The 26,749-nt window shown below is 42.1% G+C and overlaps 2 protein-coding genes across 3 annotated transcripts; both read right to left on the reverse strand.

Annotated features, from left to right (window-relative positions):
* Nucleotides 1–13,922: 13,922 nt before the first annotated feature.
* LOC101395609 (melanoma-associated antigen B10-like) lies at nt 13,923–15,072 on the reverse strand. Its single transcript, XM_087426450.1, has 2 exons — nt 14,964–15,072; nt 13,923–14,849 (listed from the first exon to the last, which is right to left on the reverse strand). Exons 1-2 carry the CDS (start codon nt 15,036–15,038, stop codon nt 13,923–13,925), a joined length of 1,002 nt encoding a protein of 333 aa, XP_087282576.1. The 5' UTR covers nt 15,039–15,072.
* Nucleotides 15,073–24,025: 8,953 nt separating this feature from the next.
* LOC101406774 (melanoma-associated antigen B10-like) lies at nt 24,026–25,090 on the reverse strand. Of its 2 annotated transcripts, XM_087427493.1 has the most exons (2): nt 24,983–25,075; nt 24,026–24,775 (listed from the first exon to the last, which is right to left on the reverse strand). In XM_087427493.1, exons 1-2 carry the CDS (start codon nt 25,073–25,075, stop codon nt 24,026–24,028), a joined length of 843 nt encoding a protein of 280 aa, XP_087283619.1. The 2 variants fall into 2 exon arrangements, with proteins under 2 accessions (XP_087283619.1, XP_004443765.2); XM_004443708.3 differs by having other exon boundaries at nt 24,026–25,090.
* Nucleotides 25,091–26,749: the final 1,659 nt, after the last annotated feature.

Raw genomic sequence — 26,749 nt, forward strand, 5'->3', positions numbered from 1 at the left:
CCCGTCTTCCTCAGGGTGGAGGCAGGGAGTAGGGTGTCCTCCTCTTGGCTGCTGCTTTAAAGGCTCCCTGAGAAATACCAACTCTGAAAGCTCGGAGCTGTTTCCCTATTGCAAACCTTGCAGAGAAGGGTAAGAGTCCTAGGCTAGATACGAGATGGGGAAGTTGCAGCGCAAGGCAGGGTCCCAGGACGGGTGGTGGGCTGTAAGAGAACACACTGGCCCATACATAGCGTTTGTTCGCCAGCCAAACTTAGACTTCTGGGAAGCTTCTACGCTAAGAGATCTACTTTCTGAGGGGAAGAGGCTGAGCTGCAAGATTTTGTGAGACCCAGATCTTTTGACATTATCTAACATTGTTCAGTTCATTGCGGTGACTTTTAGTGTATTTTTTGACCCTCATTCGTAGTAAGAAATATATTTACATCTCTAAGTGTGTGTGTATGTATTTTTTTCATGAAAGAATACCTACCCTTGTAAAGTATAATTCCTTCTTTCCATTCCTTATATTTGATTATAATATTAATTTTTTTAAAAGGCCGGTCCTCACCCTCTAAAGAAGTTTCAGGTAGTTGTTAGGACAATCTCTGGACTCATGCTGCCTCAACCAATCCAAAATTTGCTGCCCTTCTTATATTATCCTATGGTCCTGGCACAGCTCTGAGGAGCTGCCTCAAGTTCCTTCAGTGAAGCAGTAGAAATTCATTGTCCCAGAGGCCGCCGGTGGCGTAGTGGTTGGGTTCGCGCTCTTGCTTCTAGGCAGCCCAGGTTCTCAGGTTAGGATCCAGGCGTAGACCTACGCACCACTTATGAAGCCATGCTGTGGCAGGCGTCCCATATATAGAGTAGAGGAAGATGGGCATGGAGGTTAGCCCAGGACCAACCTTCCTCAGCAAAAAGAGGAAGATTGGCAACAGATGTTAGCTCAGGGCTAATCTTCCTCACCAAAAAAAAAAAGAAAAGAAATTCATTGTCCCAGGACACACTGGAAGAAACAAGGGCCAAACTTTAAAATCTTTCCTCCAACCAATCCTGTCATCTGCCTCTCTTGCAGGCTTCAGACCAGTCTCAACTTCAGGGCATGCCCCCACCTGTCCCCACACACTTTCTAGTTCAACACATTTAGTCTCTCCCAGAGGTTCCTCATTTATGTTGTTTTGTGTTGCTGATAGTGTTCTTTCATTCTCCCTTTTATAGTTTCTCCAGTTGATTTTAGGAAACAGCGCCCGAGTCCGGTAGCCATCTTGGAATCTACATGTGAGGCAGTGCATTAGCATGCTCAGCCTGCTACAACAAAATACCACAGACTGGATGTCTTAACAACAGAAATTTATTTTCTCACATTTCTAGAGGCTAGTAGTTCCAGACCGAGGTGCCAACAGACTGCGTTTCTGGTAAGAGCTCTCCTCTTGGCTTTGCATATGGACTCTTCTTTGTAAATGCACAGAGAGAAAGAGAGTGGTCTCTGGGTGTCTCTTCCTCTTCTATAAGGACATCAGCACTATTGGATTAAGGCCACGCCCTCATTTTACCTTAATAACCTCCCTAAAGACCCTGTCTCCAGATACAGTCACATTGGGGATTAGGGCTTCAACATATGAATTTGGGGGGGACACAATTCAGTCCATAGCAGGTAGTAAATCTGTAAATAATTTAAGGAGAATTGACATCTTTACAATATTCTTTTCCCCATGAATAAACACACTGTACTCTCCTATTTATTTGAGACTTCTTTCCCTAAGTCTATTAGTATATTTTTACAGTTGCCACCAAAAAGATGGTGTATATTCTGTTAAGTTTCTTTTTAGGTAAATTTTGGATGTTGCTGCTCTTGTTTTGGGGATATTTTCTATTAATTATCCTAATTAGTTATTGATTTTGTGTGGCTAGGCTTCCGATTTTGGTATAGTAATATTCTATACAACAGCTTTTGGAGTCTCTTCTTCATTTGAGTATTTTGTGCACTGGTTTCTTTGGATTTTCTAAGTAGAGGATCATATTGTCAACATTTATTATCTCTGTCTTTTCAATATTCCTTCCTCTTATTTATTTTGATACTCTTATTCTTCTAGTTATGTATTCCAGTCCACTTTTAAACAGTAGGTACAGTACCGTGACATCTGTGTCTTTGTCCTGCCTTTGATGGGACTGCTTCTAACATTTCGCATTTATGTAAGTTTGCTGTAGATTTTAGGAAATGGACATTCTCTTAAAATATTTTGCTAAAAGTTTTTGCGATTAATTGGTGTTAACTATTTTTTCAAAGGCTTTTTCTGCACCCCTGGACATGATCCAATGCATTTTATCCTCCAACCTATTCATGTAGAGAAATTCCAATTGATAGTTTTTGCTAATGTTCTATCTTTGCATTTCTTGAACTCAGCCTGTTTATTCACTGCTATATTGGACGTGCTATGAGTTTATTTAGGATAGATGCCTCTATGTGAGTGAGCTTGGCTCAAGTGATTTTTTCTTGGAGTGTCCTTATTTGGTCTTTGTATCAAGATCAGAAAACCCATTAAAATGAGTTGAGTAATTTCCCGTCTTTTCATATGGCTTGGAAGAGTTCATGTAAGATGGCAATTAGTTTGTCCTTAACCATTTGGTGCAACTGGATTCCAAATGTGGCTGGTCCTGGAATATTTTGAGGGGAGCTGGAACATAGGCTAGAGTTCATATTGTTCGAATGAAGTTTTCTATTTCTTTTTGGAAGAATTTAGTCAATTATGTTTCTCCAGAAACCAGTCCATATAACTTGCAGTTTAAAATTTAAAGACACAATATGTTTTCTTGATCATAGTAAAAAAAACCTACATAACATTTGATCTACTGTCTTAGCAAAATTTTAAGGGTGTGTAATCCCACTTTTTGATATTTATGCAAAAGGATTGAAATCAGAATCTTGAAGAGATATTTGCACTCCCATGTTCATTGCAGTATTATTCACAGTAGCCAAGATGGGGAAGCAACCTAAATGTTCATCAACGGATGAATGGATCAAGAAAATGTGATATAAAGACATGATATTTATTTATTTATTTTTGTAATTTTATTTATTTATTTTTCCCCCAAAACCCCAGTAGATGATAGTTGTATGTCATAGCTGCACATCTTTCTAGTTGCTGTATGTGGGACACGGCCTCAGCATGGCTGGAAAAGCGATGCGTCGGTGCCCGCCCGGGATCCGAACCCGGGCCGCCAGCAGCAGAGCAGGAGCACTTAACTGCTAAGCCACGGGGCCGGCCCAGACATGATGTTTATAATAAACATTTTCACTAGAGATATAACAGTACAGAGAAGAGTATAATGAACCCAATATACCCGACATTCAGGGCCAACAATCATCAATAGTTAGAGGTAAAAGTTTGATCAGATTAACATTTGCTGGTTTTTACTTGTTTATTTGCAAGACCACTTCAGAGGTGACACTGTGCGCTTCCATTAGGAGGAACATAATGTGTGTGTGTGTCTTTGTGGTGATGTTAGCAGTTATTGATGATCATTGTCTTTATCCATTAATCTTTTAGAGGCTACGGGATGGTAATTCTCTAATTCTGTCATTCCCTGTGAGTTCATCATCTGAAATACTTCTACATCATCTGAAGAACCTTTCCTTCTTGGTCCACCATATGGTTACCATGAGATAATGATAAAACATATTTATGGTGTTCTCATATTGAATCTCTTCTGCACCTATATTTTGACAATTTTATTTAACATCACTTATTTGTAGTTCTTTTTTTGTAATTGATAATACTTACAATAATTGTATATTCCATAAATTTTTTTGAAGAACTGGCTTTGGTTAGTTGGCTTTACTATTTTCTGTTTCCTTATTTCTGCATTTATCCTCATTATTTCCTAGCTTATACTTCTTTAGGTGTAATATGCTATTCATTCTCTATCTTCTTGAATTGCTTAGATATTATAAATATTTTTCTTTTCCTAATAGATCTACTCAAGGCCGTAATCATCCCTCTTAATACCACTTGGGCTCTATCTCACAGGTAGTGTTACAGAGTTGTATGTGTACATTTAAAAATTTTACAACTTGTGGGGCCGGCCCGGTGGTGCAAGCGGTTAAGTGCGCGTGCTCTGCTGCAGTGGCCCGTGGTTCATCGGTTCGGATCCCGGGCGCGCACCGACACACCGCTTGTCAAGCCATGCTGTGGCGGCGTCCCATATAAAGTGGAGGAAGATGGGCATGGATGTTAGCCCAGGGCTAGTCTTCCTCAGCAAAACGAGGAGGATTGGCAGATGTTAGCTCAGGGCCGATCTTCCTCACACACAAAAAAAAATTTACAACTTGAATATATTTCTCTATACCATGTGCTAAAAAAATAAATATAACTGACCACATGTAAAGATCAAGGATTGCACAGAGACACAGAAAATTCTCTATATATTTAAGCCAGAAAGAATTTAATGCAATATATTGGTTACTCAAGGGATGAAAATCCACACAGGGAAGGAACAGGAAACCTAATACTTAGCAACTTGAGGATGTCACTCCCACCTTTAGGTTCCTGGAGCCTAGGAGTTGGTTTCAACAGGATCTAGAAACATGGGAGGCCAGTATGATGGAGGCTAGAGCCAAGGAGAAGATGTAGCCATTGAAGGAGAAGTCATCTGATGCAGAGAGGGAGAAAGAGAAAAACTCTGGTTGCTCCTGTCCTTCTGGGTTAAAACCTTCTGTTAGTGCCTCCTTTTGCCTAAAATGAGATGGCAGCAAAATGTTGGAGAGGCTAGGATTTACGGATTCAGCCCACATATAATAGAGAATGGAGCAGGAGAAGAGTGAGGAACAGTTCTGAGGGCAAATAGGTCTAGGACTAACATACCACATTGACATTAACAAATTAAATGAGAAAAATAATATCTAAATTTATATAGGAAAATATTTTATAAAAATCAGCATTCATTCATGATATAGAAGATATGTTATCAGACTGAATAAAGGATATTTACCAAAAACAAAACAAAACACCCAAACAGAAAATGACATACATTATATGGAAATGTTAAGAGGTTTTACTTGAAAAGTGAGAAGTAGACAAGGATACCTGCTATCATTTCTATTCAACATTTTTTTAAGACTTTGAATAAACAGCTATTCTTTTATTTATTTATTTATTTATTTATTTATTTATTTATTTGTGAGGAAGATCAGCCCTGGGCTAACATCCATGCCAATCTTCCTCTTTTTGCTGAGGAAGACCGGCCCTGAGCTAACATCTATTGCCAATCTTCCTCCTTTTTTTCCCCCTTTTCTCCCAAAGCCCCAGTAGATAGTTGTATGTCATAGTTTCACATCCCTCTAGTTGCTGTATGTGGGACGCCACCTCAGCATGGCCAGAGAAGCATTATGTCGGTGCGCACCCGGGATCCGAACCCGGGCCGCCAGTAGCGGAGCGTGTGCACTTAACTGCTAAACCACGGGGCTGGCCCCTCTATTCAACATTTTAATAAAAATTTTACATGGTGCAGTAATAGGAATCATAAGAAATCAAAGGGATCATAAGAAATCAAAGGGAAAATAGGAAACACAGCATTTATAATTAGCAGGAGATTAGACTCTGTATGATGAAAACCTAAATGAACTAAAGATAAGATATTCAATCACTTAAGAGAGTTTGTCACTATAAGAAATGCTAAAGTCAATCAGGCTGAAACCAAATAACTCTATACAGTAACTACAAGCCATATGAAAAAATAAAGATCGTCAGTAAACATAGGTAAATATAAAAGCCAACATTACTGTATTTTTTTTTATGTAATTACTTTTTTTTGTGGCTTATGTAATTTAAAAGACAAATGCATAAAATAATTATTATAAATCTTTCTTAATGGGCACACAAGTATAAAGATGTAATTTTTAGAAAGTAAAATTACAAGTCAATATCCCTTATGAATATAGATGCAAAAATCCTGAACAAAATAATAGTAAATGGAAACAAACGGCAAATAAAAAGGATTATACACAATGACTAAGTGGGATGTATCCTGGGAATGCAAGGCTGTTTCAACATAAGGAAATCAGTCAATGTGATATTTCACATTATAAGAACAAAGGCAAAAAAAACCAACATGATCATCTTAGTAGATGCAGAAAAAGCATTTGACAAAATTTAACACCCTTTCATGATAAAAAACACTTAGCAAACTAGGAATATAAAGGAACTTTCTTAAAAGGAACTTATGAAAAACCCGTAGGTAACATCACACTCAATGGTGAAAGAATGGAAGATTCACCCCTAAAATCAGGAACAAGGCAAGGATATTGACTTTACCATTGATATTCAGCATTGTACCAGAATTCCGGCCAGGGCAATTAGGTAAAAACAAAACAAAAGAAACAAAAGGGATCCAAATTAGGAAAGAATTAGTAAAACTATCTCTATTTGTAGATAACATGATTCTATATACAGAAAATCCCAATATTTCCAAAAAAACCCCGCTAGAGCTAATACATGAATTCAGCAAAATTGCAGTGTACAAGATCAACACACAAAAATCATTTCACAAGCAATGAACAAGCTGGAAAAGAAATGAAGGAAATTGTTCCATTTGCAACAGCATCAATAAAAATACAATACCTAAGAATAAGCTTAACCAAAGACGTGCAAGATTATACACTGAAAAATATAGATCATTCCTGAAAAAAATGAAAAAGGACCTAAATAAATGGAAAAACATCCCATGTTCATGGATCAGAAGTCTTAAATATTGTTAAGATGGCAGTACTCCCCAAAGTGATCTACACATTCAGTGTAATTCCTGTAAAAAATTACAGTGGTCTTTTTTGCAGAAATGTAAAAGCCAATCATCAAATTCATGGGAAACTGCAAGGGATCCCCACCAGCCAATACAATATTGAAAAAGTAAAACAAAATTGGAGGACTCACATTTCCCTATTTGAAAACTTATTACAAAGCTACAATAATCAAAACAATGTGCTACTGGCATAAGGATAGACATATAGAATGATGGAATAGAATTGAGAGCCTGAAAATAAATGCAAACATCTGTGTACAATTTATTTTCAAGAAGGGTGCCAAAACCATTGAATGTGGAAAAAAAGTTTTTTTCAACAAATAGACCTGTAGCTTACTCAATATATAAAAATTAACTCAAAATGGATCAATGACCTAAATATAGCAGTTAAAACTAAAACACTATTAGAAGAAAATATAGTGGTAAATCATCATGATCTCAGATTTAGCAATGGAATCTTAGATTTGACACCAAAGTACAAACAACAAAAGAAAAAATATGTCAAATATTTAAAAACTGTACATCAAAGGACATTATCAAGAATGTGAAAAGGCAACCTACAGAATAGGAGAAAATATTTTGTAAATCATATATCTGATAAGGGTTTACTATCCAGAATATATAAGGAAATCTTTCAACTCAGCAACAAAAAGACAACAACCCAATTTAAAAAATGGGCAATAGATTTGAATAGACAATTCTGCAAGGAAGATATACAAATGGCCAATAAGCCTATGAAGAGTTATTCAACATTATTGGTCATTAAAGAAATCAAAACCACAATGAGTACCACTTTATACTCACTAGAATGGCTTTAATTTTTTTAAAAGAGGAAAATAACAAGCATTGAAGAGGATGTGGAGAAATAGGAATCCTCGTACATTGCTGGTGGGAATTTAAAAAGTGGAGTTGCTGTGAAAAATTGTTTGGCACTTCCTCAAAAAGTTAAACATAGGGGCCGGCCCCGTGGCTTAGCGGTTAAGTGCGTGCGCTCTGCTACTGGCAGCCTGGGTACGGATCCCGGGCGTGCACCGATGCACCGCTTCTCCGGCCATGCTGAGGCCACGTCCAACATACAGCAACTAGAACGATGTGCAACTATGACATACAACTATCTATTGGGGCTTTGGGGGAGAAAAGTGGAGGAGGATTGGCAATAGATGTTAGCTCAGAGCCAGTCTTCCTCAGCAAAAAGAGGAAGATTAGCACAGATGTTAGCTCAGGGCTGATCTTCCTCACACACACACAAAAAAGTTAAACATAAAAATACCATATGACCCAGCAATTCTACTCTTAGGTATACACTCAAGAGGAATGAAAACATATGTCCACACAGAAACTTGTACACAAACATTGATAAAAGCATTATTCCTAGTAGCCAAAAGGTGGAAACAAATCAAATGCCCGTCAATGGATGAATGGATAAACAAATGGTGATGTATCCATACAATGGAATATTATTCAGCCATGATAAAGGAACAAATTATTGATTCATGCTACAATGTGGATGAACCTTGAAAACATTATGCTAAGGGAAAGAAGTCAGACACAAAAAGTCACATATTGTATGAATTCTATTATATGATATATCCAGAATATGCAAATCCATAGAGACAGAAAGCAGATTGGCAGTTACTGGGGGGTAAGGGAGGGAATAATGCAAGTTCTTACTTAATGGGCACAGAGTGTCTTACTGGGGTGAGGAAAATTTTGAAGCTAGAAAGAGGCGGTGGTTGCACAACATTGTGAATATACTAAATTCCACTGAATTTTATACTTTAAAATGGTCAATTATATGTGATGTGAATTTTACCTAAATTAAAAATACAACATGATCAGTGCTAAAAAATGTATAACAGTGTCTAATGTGGTTCTCAATGTATATATTGGAAATATTTAAGACAACTGTATCATAAAGTGGGGAGAAGAAAAGCACCTAATAAATAGTAAAGTTCCTACATTCCAAATGAAGTGATTAATGTTTGATACTAGCAGAATGAGATGTTACATATGAAGATTGTAATCCCTCTAGCAACCATTGAAAACTTTAAAGGAAGTACCTAAGCTACTATTGCTTTAAATTAGATTAATTTTAATATCTACATTATATTTATTTAAATTACAAAGTTCAAGTAACCCACAGAATGGCAGGAAAGAGGAAACAGAAGAATGTAAAACAGAGAAAACAGATTATAAAATAGCAGAAATATCAATAATTACATTAAATCTAAATGGTCAAATTATAACAACTAAAAGAGATTAGTAAAACGGATAAAAATGTATGAGCTAATCACACGCTATCTACAAATACTTCAAATTTTATTACATACATAGGTTAAAAGTAACAGGATGAGAAAAGTTATACTATTCAAACCATAATCAAACCACAAGTAGATTGGTGCTATTAATATCAGAAATGTAGATTTCAGAACAAAGAAATTACCAATGACAGAGGAGGATATTAAATAATGATAAAAGAGTCAATTCACCAGGAAGACATAATAATCCTAAAGGTGCATGTACCTAAAAGTAGAATTTCAAAATATCTGAAACAAAAACTGACAGAACTGAAAGGAGAAATAGACAAAGCCAAGCTTATAGTTGGGGTCTTCAACACCTCTATCTCAGGAATCAAAAGAACCACTAGAAAGGAGATCGTTGAGGATATAGAACTGAACAACACTATCAAACAACAGGATCTAGTTAACACTTATAGAAAACTTGAACCAACCACAGCAGAATACACATTTTTTATGCACACATGGGCTATTCACCAAGAGCAACCATGTGCTGGGTCATGAAACATGCCAAATTTTCCAAACAATGCAAAATTAAACAGTATACTTCTTAATCATGTGTAAGCCCAAGAGGAATTCTCGATGAAAATTTAAAATATGTATTTAATTGAATGAAAAGGAAAATAAAACATTTCAAAGTCAGTGAGTGCAAGTAAAGGAATGCTTTTAAATAAATGCATATCACTAGATGTTTATATTTGAAAATAATATATCTCGAATCAATAACCTAAGCGTCCCTCTCAGGAAACTAGAAAAGGAGGCAGATGTTAGGAAGTATATCAAAAACAAAGTCAGAAATCGATGAAATGGAAAACAAAAACAATAGAGAAAATCAATAAAATCAAACATGGTTCTTTCAAAACATAAAATCTTTCATAACATAAAATTGATAAACATCTAGCATGACTGACAAAGAACAAGGCAGAGAGGATACAAACAAACAGTATCTGACAAAATGAGGGGATATTACCACAGACCCAAGAGACATTAAAAGGATTATAAAGAAATATTGTGAACCACTCTACGAACATAAATTTGACAACTCAGAAAGAAATGAACTAATTCCTCAAAAACGACAAACTGCCTAAACTCATCCAAGTTAAAATAGATAGCCTGAATAATACTATAACAATTAAAGAAATGGAATTTATAGGTGAAAACCTTGTGAGAAAATATTCTCCCAACTGAAATGGTTTCACTGATAAATTCTACCAAGTACTTAAAGAAGAAATAACATCATTTCTTGACAATCTCTTCCAGAAAATAGAAAAGGAGGGGACACTTCCCAGCTCATTAATGAGGCCAATATTACTTTTAAGCCAAAATAAGGCAAAGTTAGTACAATGAAAGAAAACTACAGAACACTATCAATCTTGAACAAAAATCTTCAACAAAGTATTAGCAAACTGAATCCAGTAATATACATAAAAAATAATAAACCAAGAAAAAGTGTTTATTCTAGGAAATGCAGGTCTGATTGAATGAATATTCAAAATCAACCAAGCTATCCACCATATTAACAGAAGAAAGAAGGAAAACAACATGCTAGTATCAATTGAAGCAGAAAAAGCATTTGACAAAATTCAACACTCATTCATTATAAAACCTTACGGCACACTAGGACTAGAAAGGAACTTTGTTAAGGTGATAAAGAGTATCTATCTATCTATATGTATATATAAAACCCTTACAGTTCATATTACACTTAATGGTAGAAGACTGAATGCTTTCCCATTAAGACTGGGAATAAGCAAGTATGCCCACTACACTCCTATTTGACATAGTGCTGGAAGTCCTAGCCAGTGCAATCACACAGGAAGAAGAAGTAAAAGGCATGCAGACTGGAAACAATGAAATAAAAAAGGTTTCTAGTTGCAGATGACATTGTCTAAAAAAACAATCCCAAGGAATCTAGGGAGAAAAAGAAAACAAAATAATCCTCCCCAAATCCTTTAACTAATGAGTTATTTTAGCAAGGTTTCAGGATACAAGCAAGGTCACAGAATACAATCATATTTTTACATACTAGCAATAAATAATTGGAAACCAAAATTAAAATACACCGTACATTTACAATAGCTAAAAAATTAAGTACTCAGGTTTAGATAAAATAAAGCATGTACTGGATCTGTAAGCTGAAAACTATAAAATGCCAGGGGAAGAAATCGAAGATTTAAATAAATAGAAGTACCATATCCACATAATAAAAGAATCAACATAGTAAAGAGCAAAATAGCAATTCTCCTTAAATTGATCTGCAAGTTTAACAACTACTATCAAAATCTCAGCTGGATGTTTTATGGATATACATAAACTGATGCTAAAATTTATATGGGAAAGCAAAGGAACTAGAATAGCTAAAACATTTTACAAAAGGAGAATAGAGTTGGAGGAATTATACTACCCAATGGTAAGACCAACTATATATATATATGTAAGTACAATAAGCAAGAGTGTGGTATTGACAGAGGGATAGACACATAGATCAATTGAACAAAATAGAGTCTAGAAATAGAACCATACCAATACAACCAATTGTAGTGTAATTGTAAAAGTGAACAATTACGTGGTATTGTAATTGTAAAAGTGAACAATTACGTGGAAGGGGCTGTTGCTATCAGAGGGGTCCACAGTGACAGATGCGATCTACAGGGAGTCGGAATGCTCTAAGTCAGGGGAGGGCAGGGATATGGGCTGTCTGTTCCAGCGGAGCAGAGTGCAGCCTCCAGAGGAGGATGCAGAGAAGAGCTGGCCAGCAGGTCGGGTTCCACTTTGGACCTGAGGGCACACTGGGGAAGACCCAGGGGAGGGGAGCTGTCATGCAGGAAAGTGCTGGGCCTGGACACGCGTGCTGGGACCGGAGCAGAGTCAGCTCTCAAGGAACCCTGGCGCGAGGGGCAGGAGGACCCTAGGTAAATGAAGCCCTCAGACAATCCCCAAATGTGTTGGATTCTCATTTTCACCTTCCTTCTTGAGGCCTGCTTTTCGGACTTCAGCCACAGGGTCCTTCTTCTTACCGCCTGAGAGACATCATGGAATAGTGAGAAGAGAAATGAATTAATAGACACAGGTCAGCCTCAGGCTGGGAGGAGTGGAACAGTGTGGGTTCTAGGGAAATTCAGACCAGGGCTCTAGTCCCAGTTCTGTCATTTTATCAGCCATGTGAACTTGAGAAAATTGCAAAGCTATGTGTTCCTCATGTTCTTCATCTGTGAAGTGACATTGATGTGGTCATCTGGGTCCCTGGCTCATGTATACCTTGTGAAGTCGGACTGTTGGAATATAAGTAATTTATGTAAGGCACCTGGTACAGTAACTAGTATATATTGGGTCTTTGATAATTAGAAGTTATTACAATTTTATAATTTTCACTTCAAACACTACCAATCTTCCATCTTGGAAGTTTCAAATTTATTTTAATCCTGGAGATATCAGTGAATATACAGTCCTCTAGGACCTAGCACACCAAATCAGCCAAAATGCCTCTTACCAAGTAAAAGTAAGTTACTTACTAAGGAACGTTTTGAGGAAATTTCATAGTGAGTTGGGAAAATCTTCCCCAGCTGGATGCATATAAGGCTCCTAGAAAATGTGTGAAGGACTACCTGGTTCCCTCCCATCAAAATGTCTATCCCCTGCTTTGAGTTTGCCAAAGTGCACTGAAGATAACCTAATTTAAATACCCTATTAACAGAGTGAGCTCTGTCTTTGAGAGCCCCAGGCAAAGAGTGCCAGCACAATAGCTTCTGGGCATTACATGTTAAGCCAGTATCAGCCTTATTTCTCAGAGACTCTCTGGAGACAATGTATATAAAATACCTGGTTTGCGGACTGTGTTCCCCTGCACTGGGACAAGAGCACAGGACACCGTCCATTCTTGTCCCAGGTGGAGAATTTTCTCTGGATATCCAGGACTCAAAAGTAACTGGTAGCAGCAGTTTTCCATTCCAGGCTTTAGTCTCTCAACTCTGGAAGCACCTTCTGAGGGCCTTGCCCCTGCCCCCAACTCCCACAGCCTCATCTGAACCACCACCCAGCTTTACATAACATTGGCTCACACTGAAGGACTTGCAGTTTCCCAAGGCCCCAAACCCACTTGCCTCAGGGCATTTACACTTGAGTGCCCACATCTGGATCTTCCCATGTCCTCTCCTTTTGACTCGTCCTTAGGTCTTAGGGTGTATCTCACCATCTTCCTTACTTGACAGCTGCTCCCAGACTCTAAAATCCTCTGGGCAAGTGGGTCTTTATCCTGACATTCCCAGTACTAGCACGGAGCCTCCCAAAGAGCAGATGCTCAAAGAATGTTTGAGAAATAAATGAGACAATGTACAAGAGGTCTAATTTATTATGATGTAGTTAATTCTACATTCTTGAATAATCTACATATATCCAGGCATGTATCATTTAATTTTAAATAACAGACTAAAAGTGAACAGAAAGTACAATATTTGGCCATCTTTTACTTTTTTTCTCTATTTCGTGATCCCAAGTATTTTACTGCTGAATTCTTTTACATTTCCAAGGAAATGCCTAATCCACTGACATGCTGTCGTGTTACAAATCACTAAATGAGATGGAGAGTTTTCCAATTTGATTTAAAAAATAATAATCTCTTACTCTTAAATGTCATACATGGCACAAGTTTGAGCAATGTCATTCATAAACTTGGATTTTGAAGCTAATAAACTTTCTATCAAAAGGAAAAGTAATTTAAAAATCATCTAGGTTAACACATAGGATAGGAACACAAACGTCATACATTCTGTTGTCTCCAGCCCCACCCTGACCTTACACTAATGAGAACATAGACTATTTTTTAACAAGAAAGTGAAGAATCTGCCTCAGACTTTACTAGGGGTGAGAGACGCTGCTGGTCATGGCCCTGGAACGTGCACTGGCCGTGGGCCTGGAACGTGCACTGGCCGTAGCCCTGGAACGTGCACTGGCCGTAGCCTGGGAACGTGCGCTGGCCATGGCAGCAGTACGAGCCCTGGCTGCAGCTCTGGCTCGGGCTCTCTCTTCCTCATCTCGCAAAGCCTCTGCATACCAGGATGGGAAGGCACTAGGGACCGTTTTATGGATCTTGGCCACAAACTCCAGGACTTTCATCTTGCTGGTTTCAGCGTGGGCTCTTGGACCCCACAGGAATTCATAGCATGGAGGATCACTGTTGGGCACCTGCCGGTACTCCAGGTAATTTTCTTTCACTAAATCTTGAGTGATGAGCTTTCTGGGCTCCCCATAGATGTAGTGCCACCTCCCAGCATATACACCCATCATATTCAGCACTTCCCACATTTGCTCCTCAGTGGCACAGTTGTCCTTTGTGAAGATCACACCCAGGACAATCATTAACAGACCACTTGTGGGCAGACTACTACCATCACTCAGCCCCCCATCACAGCTTGGTTCCAGTTTGTTGACGAGGACATAGATGTGCCTGTAGGGATCCATTTCCTTCATGTCAAGGCCAAAGATCAGCTCCACATGCTCAGAAGCTCTCTTGAGGATCTCACGGAAGTGATTCCTGTACGTTTGGATTACATTTCTCAGCATATCTGCCTTAGAAATTGGCTCTTTCATTTGATACTTGTACAGCAGATAGTACACCAATATAAACACCTTCTCATCTAGAGGGCCTCTATGGGAGAGCTCGGTGGTGGGCTGGGCCTGGGAGGATCTTGGCCTTCCTTCCACTTGGTTGTTGGCACCTTCATTCAATCTTCTGTATGAAACAGCTGCAGCAGTAGTGGCGGTGGATGTGGCTCTCTGAAGACCCTGTGAATTGCAACATGACCCAGGAGCAGGTAAGCTCTGGGAAACACCCTTGCAACAAGGAGAGTAAGAGGAGCGGAACTCTTCTCCCACTCCCTAAGTGGTCTGAACACCTACCAGGTCCTCAGGCTCTTCTAGGGCCTGGCGGCGTTTCTCACGGGCACGGAGCTTACTCTTCTGACCCCGAGGCATGATGACCGTGTTCAGATGCAGCAGACAAGCGGGCAGGTGAACCAGTGGCCTGGCGGAAACAGGATAAGATGGTGTGTACCCCTTCACCAAAGAGATGCCACCTTGGTTTTATCAATGGCCATCTTTGCAGGTTTTCTTGTGTGCACTGCTCAAAGAACCCACAAAGCTCTTGTTCTCCTACCAGCCTGTTTCCTGAGAATGCTGTAAAAGTAACTAGAGTTCACCTTGGGCTGCTACTTGCCAGATCTGCCTGGGGCTTACTGGGGTGACAGCAAGGCCTGGCAGGTCCAGGATCTGTGGAGGTTCCTGTTTGGAGTAGAGAGTGTTTTCTCTCAGTTCACTTTCAGGGCCATCATCTTGACTTCTGGCAGCTTCTGGGATCCTTCTACTCTACTGCTTTTATGCTGACTCCTCATTTCAATGACCTTATCTCCCTTCGATTCCAGAGGAGAAACTGAGGGAGAACCTCATCTGACCATATCTTCCCAGGGACACTCAGGATGAGAGTAATGGAATAGATCAGAAGAACCCTCTCTGTGCTAGGGGAATTAGGGTCCTCATTCCTCACTCAGGGTCCTCACCTTGGCTTCTTGTAGGGCCTGGAACTTCTCCCTTTGCTGACTTGAAACCTGTCACCTTAGAACAAGGCCCTCCTATCTCTGAGATCCCTGAGGAGGAATTTAGGGGGCCTACCATATCTGCCCAGCGACCCCTCAGGGCTTACAGCATGGTTGGGACTCTGTGCAGGCCCTCTTTGATATGGAGTCAATGGTTCCCTCAGAACTTAGTCAAGGTCCTTCTCATTACTTTTGTTAGAGCCTAGGACTCCTCTTTCTGCTGGCCTGAGGCTGACACTCTGGTCCAATGTCCTCACCTTCCTGAATTCTCCTTGTGAGAATTCAGTGGATGCTTCATCAGATGATTCCTGCCCAGGGCCTGCCAGGAATCCGTGGGACCCTGTGTCTTTTGAGGTAAGGAGTCCCCTCAAACTTCACTCACAGTCCTTACATTACCTCCTGGCAGAACCTGGAAGTAGTTCCTCTGATTACCTGAAAGCAGCCCCTCTCACAGGAAGCCTTTCACTTTTTTTTTTTGTTTTTGGTGAGGAAGATTGGCCCTAAGCTAACATCTGTTTGCCAATCTTCCTTTTTTTGCTGAGGAAGATGGGCCCAAAGCTAACATCCGTTTGCCAATCTTCCTCTTTTTGCTGAGGAAGATGAGCACTGAGCTAACATCTCTGCCCATCTTCCTCTATTTTGTACGTGGGACACCACCATAGCATGGCTTGATGAGCGATGCAGAGGTCCACGCCAAGATCCAGACCTGCGAACCCCAGGCCACCCAAGGGGAGCACTTGAACTTAACCACTAGGCCACGGGCCACCCCGCCTTTCACTGTTTTGAAATGCCAGATTTGGAATTCAGGGTGTTTTGCATTCAGCCACTCTCACCTCAGTTCTCCCTGGGCTGACAGCAGAGTCAGCATTCTTTGCGAACCCCTCTCTTGTTGGATGGGAGGTCCCTCAGACCTCACTCCTGATCCTCACTTTCAACTTCTTTTAGGACCTAGGGCTCTTCCACCAGCCGGCCTGAGCCCATAACCCTGGTCCAATGCCATCCCCTCCTTTAATCTCCAGAGGAAGAATTTAGGGAGTGCTATATCAGATGTTCCCTGCCTAGGGCCTGCTATTGCTGAATGCAGGGTGGGAGTCTGTGGGCCCCCCTCTCACTGGGTAATGGGTACCCTCGTACCTCACGAAGCATTCTTATTTTACCTCCTGGCAGGGCCTGGACCTCCTCCCTCTGCTAACTTTACACTGTCCCCTTCGCACCAATTCTTTTGCTTCCCTGAGACACCAGAGGCGGAACTCAGGGCGTGTTATATCCTGCCCCTCCCATCAGGGGTCTCCTAGGCCTGAAAGCAGGGGCCCAGGTTCTGCGGGGCCTTTCTCATCTGGCGCGGTTGCTTCCCTCAGACCTTACTCAGGGTCCTCAACTTCACTGCTGGAAGGCCAGATGCCAAAACCTGGTCCAATACCATCACCCCCCTGCGTCCACAGAAGGGGGAATTCAAAGGGCACCGCATCTGGTGATCCCTGTCCAGGGCCTCCCAGGGCTGACACAAACGGCAAGATTCTGCCCCCCCTTCTGGTGTGGGTGTGGAGTGCCCTCAAGTTTCACTCGGGGTCGTGACCCTATTTCCTCACAGGACCTGGAAGTCTTCCCGAGAATTCTTTCCTCTACTTACCGCACACCACCGGTCGACAACCGCTTTCACTGTTCTGAGAAGTCAGAGGCGGAAGTTACGGAAGTTACTGCTAGCCGCTTCCGGCCACTCCCATATGGACTTGAGAGCAGGGGTGTGGTTCTTGGAGATGAGGGGTGGACTCTGTTTTGTGGGGGTGGCGGACTCCGGCAGAACTCACATATGGATCTTTCATTGATTCCTGGGAGACCTGAGACTCCTCAGTCTCTTGATCTGAGTCAGCCAGCCTTAAGCGAAGGCCTTTGTTCTCAAACATCCCACCCTCCAGTCTCCCGTCCCGAGTACCAGAGGGGAAAGTGAAGGAGTGCCAGGACCTAACATCCAGGCACGGGCTTAAGAGTGCTGGTAGCAGGGACAAGTCTGTGTGGGTGAACTCTGCTACGGGTTGAGTGGTTCCCTCAGCACTCCCTCACGGTCCTTACTTTTACTTCTTAGGGTTTGAGACCCATCCCTCTGCTGGCCTGAGAACGGTGATATAAAAGTTAATAAAGACCACGTGACAACTTTGGGAATGGCTAGTACAGAATCCTTTTTTTAAATTTCAATTCAATCAAGTCGGGGTTAGAGTAATAATAGTTTTGCACTCCACGTATACCCATCATTCCCAGTTTAACAAGGAAGTGCACCATCTCCAGTGGTTCTCTATCCACCCTGTAAACGTTTGCATCATAGACCACCTCCCTACTACAGTGTCTGGTGATAAAGGCCACCAGACACGGGCACAGAAGATCCACCCTCTAGTGTGCAAAGAAATCAGGAACACTGGAGGCAATCTGAGCTAGGGATAACATCTGGATTGTTTTTCAAGACAATGTCCACACTCAGCCCTTAATTCCCAGAGTCACTGAGATAATTAGCCTCAGTGAATTCCCCCTCTAATTTCCCCTTCCTTGCAGCTACACACCCCCTTCCAATACTCACTGGTAATACTTGCCCTGTTTTAGCTGTCCTGAATCACCAACCAATACCACCCACTTGCACAGCCTAAGCCTCAGTGGGAGGAGGGCCTCATACACAGGGGAAGAAATAGCCTTCTCCATCAGGCATCCAGACAGCTCATAGCTCTGGTACACTGGCAAGGATGCATGGAACCACCAGGGTAGTTAAGAGATGTAGCTCTCTCTGATTCCATCAGTAGCATCACTTGGTGGGTGACACAGGGGAGCCAGCTATACTCTGCCTGGCAGTGGGCAGCAGGTGTTCCAAGGGAGGGTGGGGTATCAGGCATGCCTCTGGTCCTTTCATCCAATAGATCTACCCACTCAGATCACTGTACAACTTCAGGCTGGTAATGATGATTCAGAGATTCCCTAGCCTATTTATATAAGTTCTCTAGTACCCTCCACCAGATTCTCTACCTTCTCTCCTAGTACTTTTTTTACCTTTTGCCGATGTCTGCATACAGGCCCCTGACTTCCAGCTGCCCTGGGCTCTCTGGACTTGTTTTAATATGTGCTCTCTCTCATGGATTCTGGAAATTGCTTTACTCCCCGCCCCGCCACAGGTCCTCCTGATGTTCCTCACTTATTGATGTTTTCCTGTCCAGGCCCATTTCCTGGCATCTTGTCATTCTAGAGTATACACCCAGAGGACTCCTGGTACTTAAGGTATCACTGCAGAAATCTCAATTTATATGAGTGAAGGATTAAATTAATTTTCTGCTCAATCTATTTAGAAAATAGGAAATACAAATTAAAATAACAGTGAGACAATATATTTTCAATCAAAAGTTTGACCAAAATTTAAAAGGTTGATAAAATAAAATGCCAATGAGAGCTTGATTTATTCACGTACATACATATGTGAAAAGATAATTTGGCATAGCATTATTGTAACAGAATATCAGTAATATTCATAAAAATTTACTATCATCACACTCTTTCCACTTTAATCTAATTGCACTTTTCTACATCTTTCCTATAATAAAACATGCACATTTGCCCAAGAATTGATGTTCAATGTTGTTGATATCAGTTCTATTAATCATAGCAACAAATGGGAAACAACTCGTGTGTCCATCAGGAGGAGAATGGTTAAATTAATTATGGCACACACACACTTTAGAATTCTAGGGATTAATTAAAAGAGTGAGGTGGGGCCAGCCTGGTGGTGTAGTGGTTAAGTTCTCGCATTCCGCTTCGGAGGCCCAAGGTTCACCATTCGGATCCTGGGCGCAGACCTAGTCACTACTCATCAAGCCATGCTTAGGCGGCGTCCCACATAGAGGAACTAGAAGGATCTACAACTAAGATATACAACTATGTACTGGGGCTTTGGGGAGAAAAAAAACGAGGACGATTGGTAACAGATGTTAGCTCAGGGCCAATCTTTCTCAAAAAAAAAAAAAAAGAGTAAGGTGGATCTATATGTTTTCTCACAGAAAGACCTTGCGTTCATTTTGTTCAGCGAGAGGGGCAAGAGGCAGGACAATATGTACATTGTTACATGTGCTTTTATAAAACTCACAGTGTATATTTTTCTAGCACATGTATGGAAGAATAGGCCTGGAATAAATTTTAAAATACTACACGCAAGATTTTTTAATGCAGTTACCTCTGGGGAGGGATGAATTTTGGAGGAATGTAGTAAGGAAGCAGAATTGTGATTTATCCCTATTGTTAGAATTTTTTGGCAGCAAGAATATATGTCCTATTTCCTTTTGTAATTAAAATATTTAAATAAGACTAACAACAGAAATAGTAGCTGTGTACTATTCAGATAAAGTATTTATGAGATGTAGTGGGAAAGGTCTGATTTCTGAATGGCTTAACATAACAAAGTTTTATTTCTTATGCACATGAAATCTGACAGGCGTTGGCAGGGCGGGGGCGGAGGTCTCCATTGTCAGGTGAACCCAGGCTGCTTACATCCTGAGCCTTCACATCTCAACACAGGCTCTCCATGTTTGCCGAATGAAACAAACAGCATAGAGGTGGCACACTGGTTCTCAGACACTTTGGTCTGGAGGCAACAAGCATGCTTCCGCTCATAATTCAGTGTCAAGGATAGTGACATGACCCTTCTTAACTACAAGCGGACTGGCAAGTAGTCTCCATACGAACCAATGATAGAGAGCAAGACACAAAGTGAATGAGCACTTACAGACGTTCCCATTAACTGTTACATAGTAGATACTCAAAAAAGAGCAACTATTATAATTTGTTACATCAGCCCTCTTCCTTCCTGGAGGATTTTTGAGGATCAGTTTCCTTGCAATTCAACAACTTTTTTCTGGTGTCTACATGTGACTGGTGTTTTCAAATACGGGATCATACCAACTTTCAAAATGATCATGTAAATCTCAGCAGGGAGGGTCCACCCTTCCTCACACGATAGCACCTTTCTGCACTGACCTTTTCAATAACCTCTATAATCTCAATGTGCTGAGAATTTTTTTCTTCCTATGCTGCATGGAAAAACCATAACTTGTGAGTCTCTGCTACCCACCACCTGTTGAACATGCCTGAACACTTGTATGGGCGTCTTTAGGCACACTGAAAAACCAGGATTTTCCTCTGGGGCAGATACAGACAAGAGTCAGGAGAAAATGATGGTGAATTATTTTTTCTTTTCTTATCAAAGCTGGCATGTCTGCCAGGGAGACATTTTCTACCTCAGTGGTAGACTGAACAATTGTTCCACAAAAATGCCCATACTCTTATCCCTGAAACTGTGAACACATTATGTTACATAGCCAAAAGCACTTTGCATATGTAATTAAAATAATGGAATGGACCTTAAAATAGGGAGATCATACTGGAGTACCTGAGTGGACCCAATCTAATGACATGAACCCCAACAAACAGAGAACTTGCTCTGGTTGGAGACAGAAGAGAGATGCAGCAGTGGAGAGAGTAGGCGAGTTTCCACATGAGACAGATTCAATGCGCCGTTTCTGAAGTAGGGGCCTACATGCAAGGACTAGACAGAGGCCTTGAGGAACTACGTCAGCTTCAGCTGACAGTCTTAACCACAAAGAACTGAATTCCTCATAGAACTGGATTCCGAGAGCAACCTGAAAAAGTGTGGAATGTGATTCTTCTCAGCACTTCCCAATAAGAACCCAGACTCTGGCAGCTTGATTTGGGCTTTGTGTAACTCTGAACAAAGAAAACAGCACAGCCAACCCATATTTCTCACCTAGAGAAATATAAGATAATACATATGTGTTGTTGTAAATCCCTTAATTTATGGCAATTTGTTTGTCAGCAATAGAAAAATACTACATCCTCCTGGAAGGACGCCCAAGTTTTTGGAACCCTGCCTCTGCAGATGGTTGCTACACAGTGATTTCCTTGGTCCTTCCTCATCTACTACTTAGGAGGGAGGCTTTGGTTCTTGACAGTTAATTTGAACTCACTCATCAGTGCATGGAGTCAGAGGCCGGTCTCAAATAAGTCACCAGATTAAATTCTCCTTTCTTACTGATCTCATCTGCTTTCTAAAACCTCTCCCCTAACTTCAGGGTTATCTTTCAAGAACCAGTGGATCCTCTGCCAAATCAGACTCTGCCCAGGGGAAAGGCAGGTGATTCTGAACTTTCTGTTCCACTGGGAGCGAAGTGCAGCTTTATGAAAGGAAGCAGGGGAGAGCTGGATGGCAGGTCAGGATCCTGATTTGGACAGGAGGGCACAATAAGGAAGACCTAGGGCAAGAGTGATGTAATTTGGAAAGTGATGGAACTGGTCCCAAGTGCTGGGACTGGAGCAGAGTCAGCTTTCAAGTAATTCTGGGGCTAGGGGCAGGAGGAGCCTAGGTAAATTAAGCCCACCAACAATCCTGAAGTTGTTTTTAATTCTCATTTTCATCTTTATTTATTACACCTGGGGTTAGTACATTGGCAACAAGATCCTTCATTTCACTGCCTGAGAGATATTGTGGAGTAGTGAGAGTAGAAATGAATTGAGGCCGAACATCTGCTTTATGCCAGAAGGCTTGGAAGAGTGAGGGACCCTAAACGAACTGAGACAGAAGTCTAGCCCCAGTTCTGACACTTAGGAGCCAGGTGAAGTCAGGAAAAGTGCATATTCTCTGTGAGGCTTTTCTATGAAGTGAGCTTGATAAGCCTTGCTGTGTAGGACCCCTGGGATGTATGTAATGTATGAAAGCACCTGGCACAGTGTCTGGCATGTATTAATTCTTTAATAATTTGCAGTTATTACTATTATTATTTTGACCCCAGACCCTACCAAAATCTGCTCTGTGATTTTTTTAATCCAAGAGACATCAGAGAATATGCAGCACTCTATGATACAGCACAACAAATCAGCTAACATGATGCTTAGCAAGTAAAACTAAATTACTTGCTATATATGTTTTTGAGGGTATGCCATTTATTGTGGGTGTGGAGGAGTCTTCTCCAGTTGGATGAAACTTAAGGATCCTAGAATTTGTATTAAGAACAAACTCCTTCCATCCCTTCCAACTGTCCTTCCATCCAAACCACCTCTATTTTCATTTATTTCAGTCCCATTAAAAATGTAGCCCTCACTTGGAGTTTGCCAAATTAAATACAAGACAACCTAATAAAATGAACTTTTAATGTAGTGGGCTCTGTCTTTCCCAGGCCAGAGCAAATATTGCTAACATAGGGGCTTTTGAGCATACCCATCATGTATCACCCCTATTTCTCGGAAACTCCCTGGGGATAATATGCATAAAACACATAGTTCTTATGCTATGCTCAACTACACTGGGAAAAAGACACTGGGAAAGGATACAGGACACCGTCCATTCTTGTCCCAGGTGGAGAATTTTCTCTGGATATCCAGGACTCAAAAGTAACTGGTAGCAGCAGTTTTCCATTCCGGGCTTTAGTCTCTCAACTCTGGACGAAACTTCTGAGGGCCTGGCCTCTGCCCCCAACTCCCACAGCCTCATCTGAACCACCACCCAGCTTTACATAACATTGGCTCACACTGAAGGACTTGCAGTTTCCCAAGGCCCCAAACCCACTTGCCTCAGGGCATTTACACTTGAGTGCCCACATCTGGATCCTCCCATGTCCTCTCCTTCTTTTGACTCGTCCTTAGGTCTTAGGGTGTATCTCACCATCTTCCTTACTTGACAGCTGCTCCCATACTCTAAAATTCTCTGGGCATGTGGGTCTTTATCCTGACATTCCCAGTACTAGCACGGAGCCTCCCAAAGAGCAGATGCTCAAAGAATGTTTGAGAAATAAATGAGACAATGTACAAGAAGTCTAATTTATTATGATGTAGTTAATTCTACATTCTTGAATAAACTAAGCACATCCAAGTATATATCTCTTAACTTTACAGAACAACAGACTAAAGGTGATAAAGGAATGTAAAAATTTATCATCTTTTACTTTGTCTCTATTTCTTGATCCCAGCTATTTTACTGCTGAATTCTTTTACATTTCCAAGGAAATGCCTAATCCACTACTATGTTATCTTGTTCCAAATAACCAAATAAGATGGAACATTTCCCAATTTCTTCTATAAAATAGTAAAACTCTTACTCTTAAACCTCATAGACATCAATAAATTTGTGACTTGCACCATTCATAAACTCAGATTCTAAAGCTAGTGAAACCTTCTATTAAAAGGAGCAACATTTAAACAAATATCCAAGTTACTAAATAGAACAGCATGCAAACATGTTATATGCTATGTTTTCTTCAGCCCCACCCTGATCTTCCACTAAGGAGAATATTAGCTATTCTCTTCAAACACATAGGAAATAATCTTCCTCAGCCTTCACTTGGGGCGGGAAAAGCTACTGGCCATGGCCCTGGAGTGTGCACTGGCCTTGGCAGTAGCGGCAGCCCTGGCTGCAGCTCTGGCTCGGGCTCTCTCTTCCTCATCTCGCAAAGCCTCTGCATAATAGGTTGGAAAGGCACTGGGGACCGTATCATGGATCTTGGCCACAAACTCCAGGACTTTCATCTTGGTGGTTTCAGCATGGGCTCTTGGGCCCCACAGGAATTCAAATTGTGCAGGATCACTGTTGGCCACCTGTCGATACTCCAGGTATTTTTCCTTCACTAAATCTTTGGTGATGAGCTTCTTGGGCTCCCCGAAGATGAAGTGCTTCCTCCCAGAATATAGGCCCGTCACATTCAGAACTTCCCAGACTTCCCCTTCGGTGGCACGGTTGCCCTTCATGAAGATCGCACCCAGGACAGTCATCAGCAAGCCGGTCTTGGGCATCCCTCTGTTATCATTCACTCTCAAATCACAGCCTAGTTCCAGTTTGTTGACAAGAACGTAGATGTTCTTGTTGGGATCCACTTCCTTCACATCAAGGCCAAAGACCAGCTCTATGTTATAAGAGGCTTTCCTGAGGATCTCATGGAAATGATTCTTATATGCTTGGATTACATTTCTCAGCATGTCTGCCTTTGTAATTGGCTCTTTCATTTGATACTTGTACAGAAGGTAACGCACCAACATAGCAACCTTCTCTTCTATACGGCTTCTGTGCCAGTGCTTAGTGGTATCCTGGGCCTGTGATGCATTTGGCCTTTCCTCCACTTGATTGTTGGCACCTTCATCAAATCTTGTGTTTGAAACAGCTGCAGCAGTAGTGGTGGTGGTGGAGCGGACTCTGCCAGGCACTTTAGGATTCCTGGGTGTTTCAGTGCCAGGTGAGCTCTGGGGAACATCTTGGAAACTAGGAGATGAGGAAGAAGGGGACTCTTCTTCCTCTGGTACAGTGGCCTGAGCACCCACCAGATCCTTGAGCTCTTCTCGAGCCTGGCGGCGTTTCTCACGGGCACGGAGCTTACTCTTCTGGCCCCGAGGCATGACGACACTGGTCAGGGACAGCAGGCAGGAGTGTGGGAAAGAGGGTAGATGGTTCGGTGACCTGGAGGAAAGAGAATGAAATGGTGTGATACCCTTTAGCAGGGAGACACCACCTTGGGCTTTACTGACAGGCATCTCTGCAGGTTTCCTTGAGGGCACTGCTCTAGGAACCCAGAAGGCTTCTCTTCTCTGATCAGCCTTTCCCCTGAGGACTCTGTGAAGTAACTAGAGTTTGCCTTAGGCTGTAGCTCTCCAGCCTTATCTGGGTCTTAGTGGAACTGGTACAGGTCTGGCAAGTCCAGGCCCTGTGGAGCCACCCCTGTTCTGGAATAGCAGGTGTTTCTCTCAGTTCACATTCAGGGCCATCACCTTGACTTCTGGCAGGACCTGAGGTCCTCTGCTCAACTGCTTTCATGCTGACCTCTCATTCCAAAGCCCCCACCTCCCTGACATCCTGCAGGAGGAATTGAAGGGGAACCTCATCTGAACACACCTTCCCAGGGACACCCTGGGATGACAGCAATGGCAGAGCTGTGTGGGTCCCTCTCCATCCTGGGATAATTAGGGTTCTCATTCCTCACTCAGAGTCTTCACCTTGGCTTCTTGCAGGGGCTGGGACTCTTCCTTTGGCTGACCTTATACCTATTCCCTTTGAGCAAGGCCCTCACATCCCTGAAAGTCCTGAGGAGGAGTTTAGGGAGGCCTCAGTTTAACATATCTTTTCCAGGGACCCCTGCCAGGGATGACATCACATGTAGGGCTCTGTGAAACACCTGTTCTGTGATGAGTGGTCCTCTCAATCCTTAGGTTCCTTATCACGGCTCCTTCCCTTGACTGCCTGGTATCCTCCCTTCTGCAGACCTGAGGCCTGTAACAATCAGACCAAGACTCTCCTCCACCTGATATCCTGGAATATGCAGGGAGGGTCGTGGGGGAGAATCATAACCTCTGATATCCCCAGGGCTTCCCAGGGCTGACCAGAGAGGAAGAACTTGATTCTGTGTACCCCCTTCAGTCCTACTTTGACTCCTAGAAGGGTCTGAGTCACCTCCTTCTAATAGTGCCCGCATCTCCCTGTGACCACTGAGGATAAAGTGAGGGACCTCTTAGCCTGACAGCCCTGCTGAGGGGCGATCAGGGCTCATAGTAGGGGTGGTGCTCTGTGGGGGCCCCTTTGTCCTGAGGGAGGAATTCCCCTTGGTCTTTGCTCAAGGCTCTGAACTTAACTCCAAGCCACCTCTAGGATTCTTCCCTCTGCTAACTTGAATTGTCTAGTCTCAGACCAAGGCTCTTATGCACCCCTCTCCCCGGCATCCACCACGAGCTGAAGCGAGGGGGCACCTGGGCCTTACAGCCATGCCAGGGGCGGGGCTCTGTAGGCCTCCAATGTTCTCGGTAGGCAGCTTCCCCCAGAATGAAAATAGGGGCATTCATTGACTCCTGGCAGAGCCTGGGACTCCTTCCCCTGCTGGCCTGAGACATACCCTAGCCAAATATCCTCACCTCCTGGAGCGGCCAGACAGGAATGTCAGGTAAACCACTTCCAGCCATCCCTGCCTGGGGTCTCCCTGGGTTGACAGCAGGGGCCGGGCTCTCTGGTGACGTCTCCGTTATGGGGGACGGAGTGTTCCACAGAACTCTTCATTGACTCCGGACAGGGCCTGGATTCCTCCC

Source organism: Ceratotherium simum, chromosome X (assembly GCF_057802395.1).
Source record: "Ceratotherium simum simum isolate JZ-2026a chromosome X, ASM5780239v1, whole genome shotgun sequence".
In the NCBI taxonomy this organism is placed as follows: Eukaryota; Metazoa; Chordata; class Mammalia; order Perissodactyla; family Rhinocerotidae; genus Ceratotherium; species Ceratotherium simum.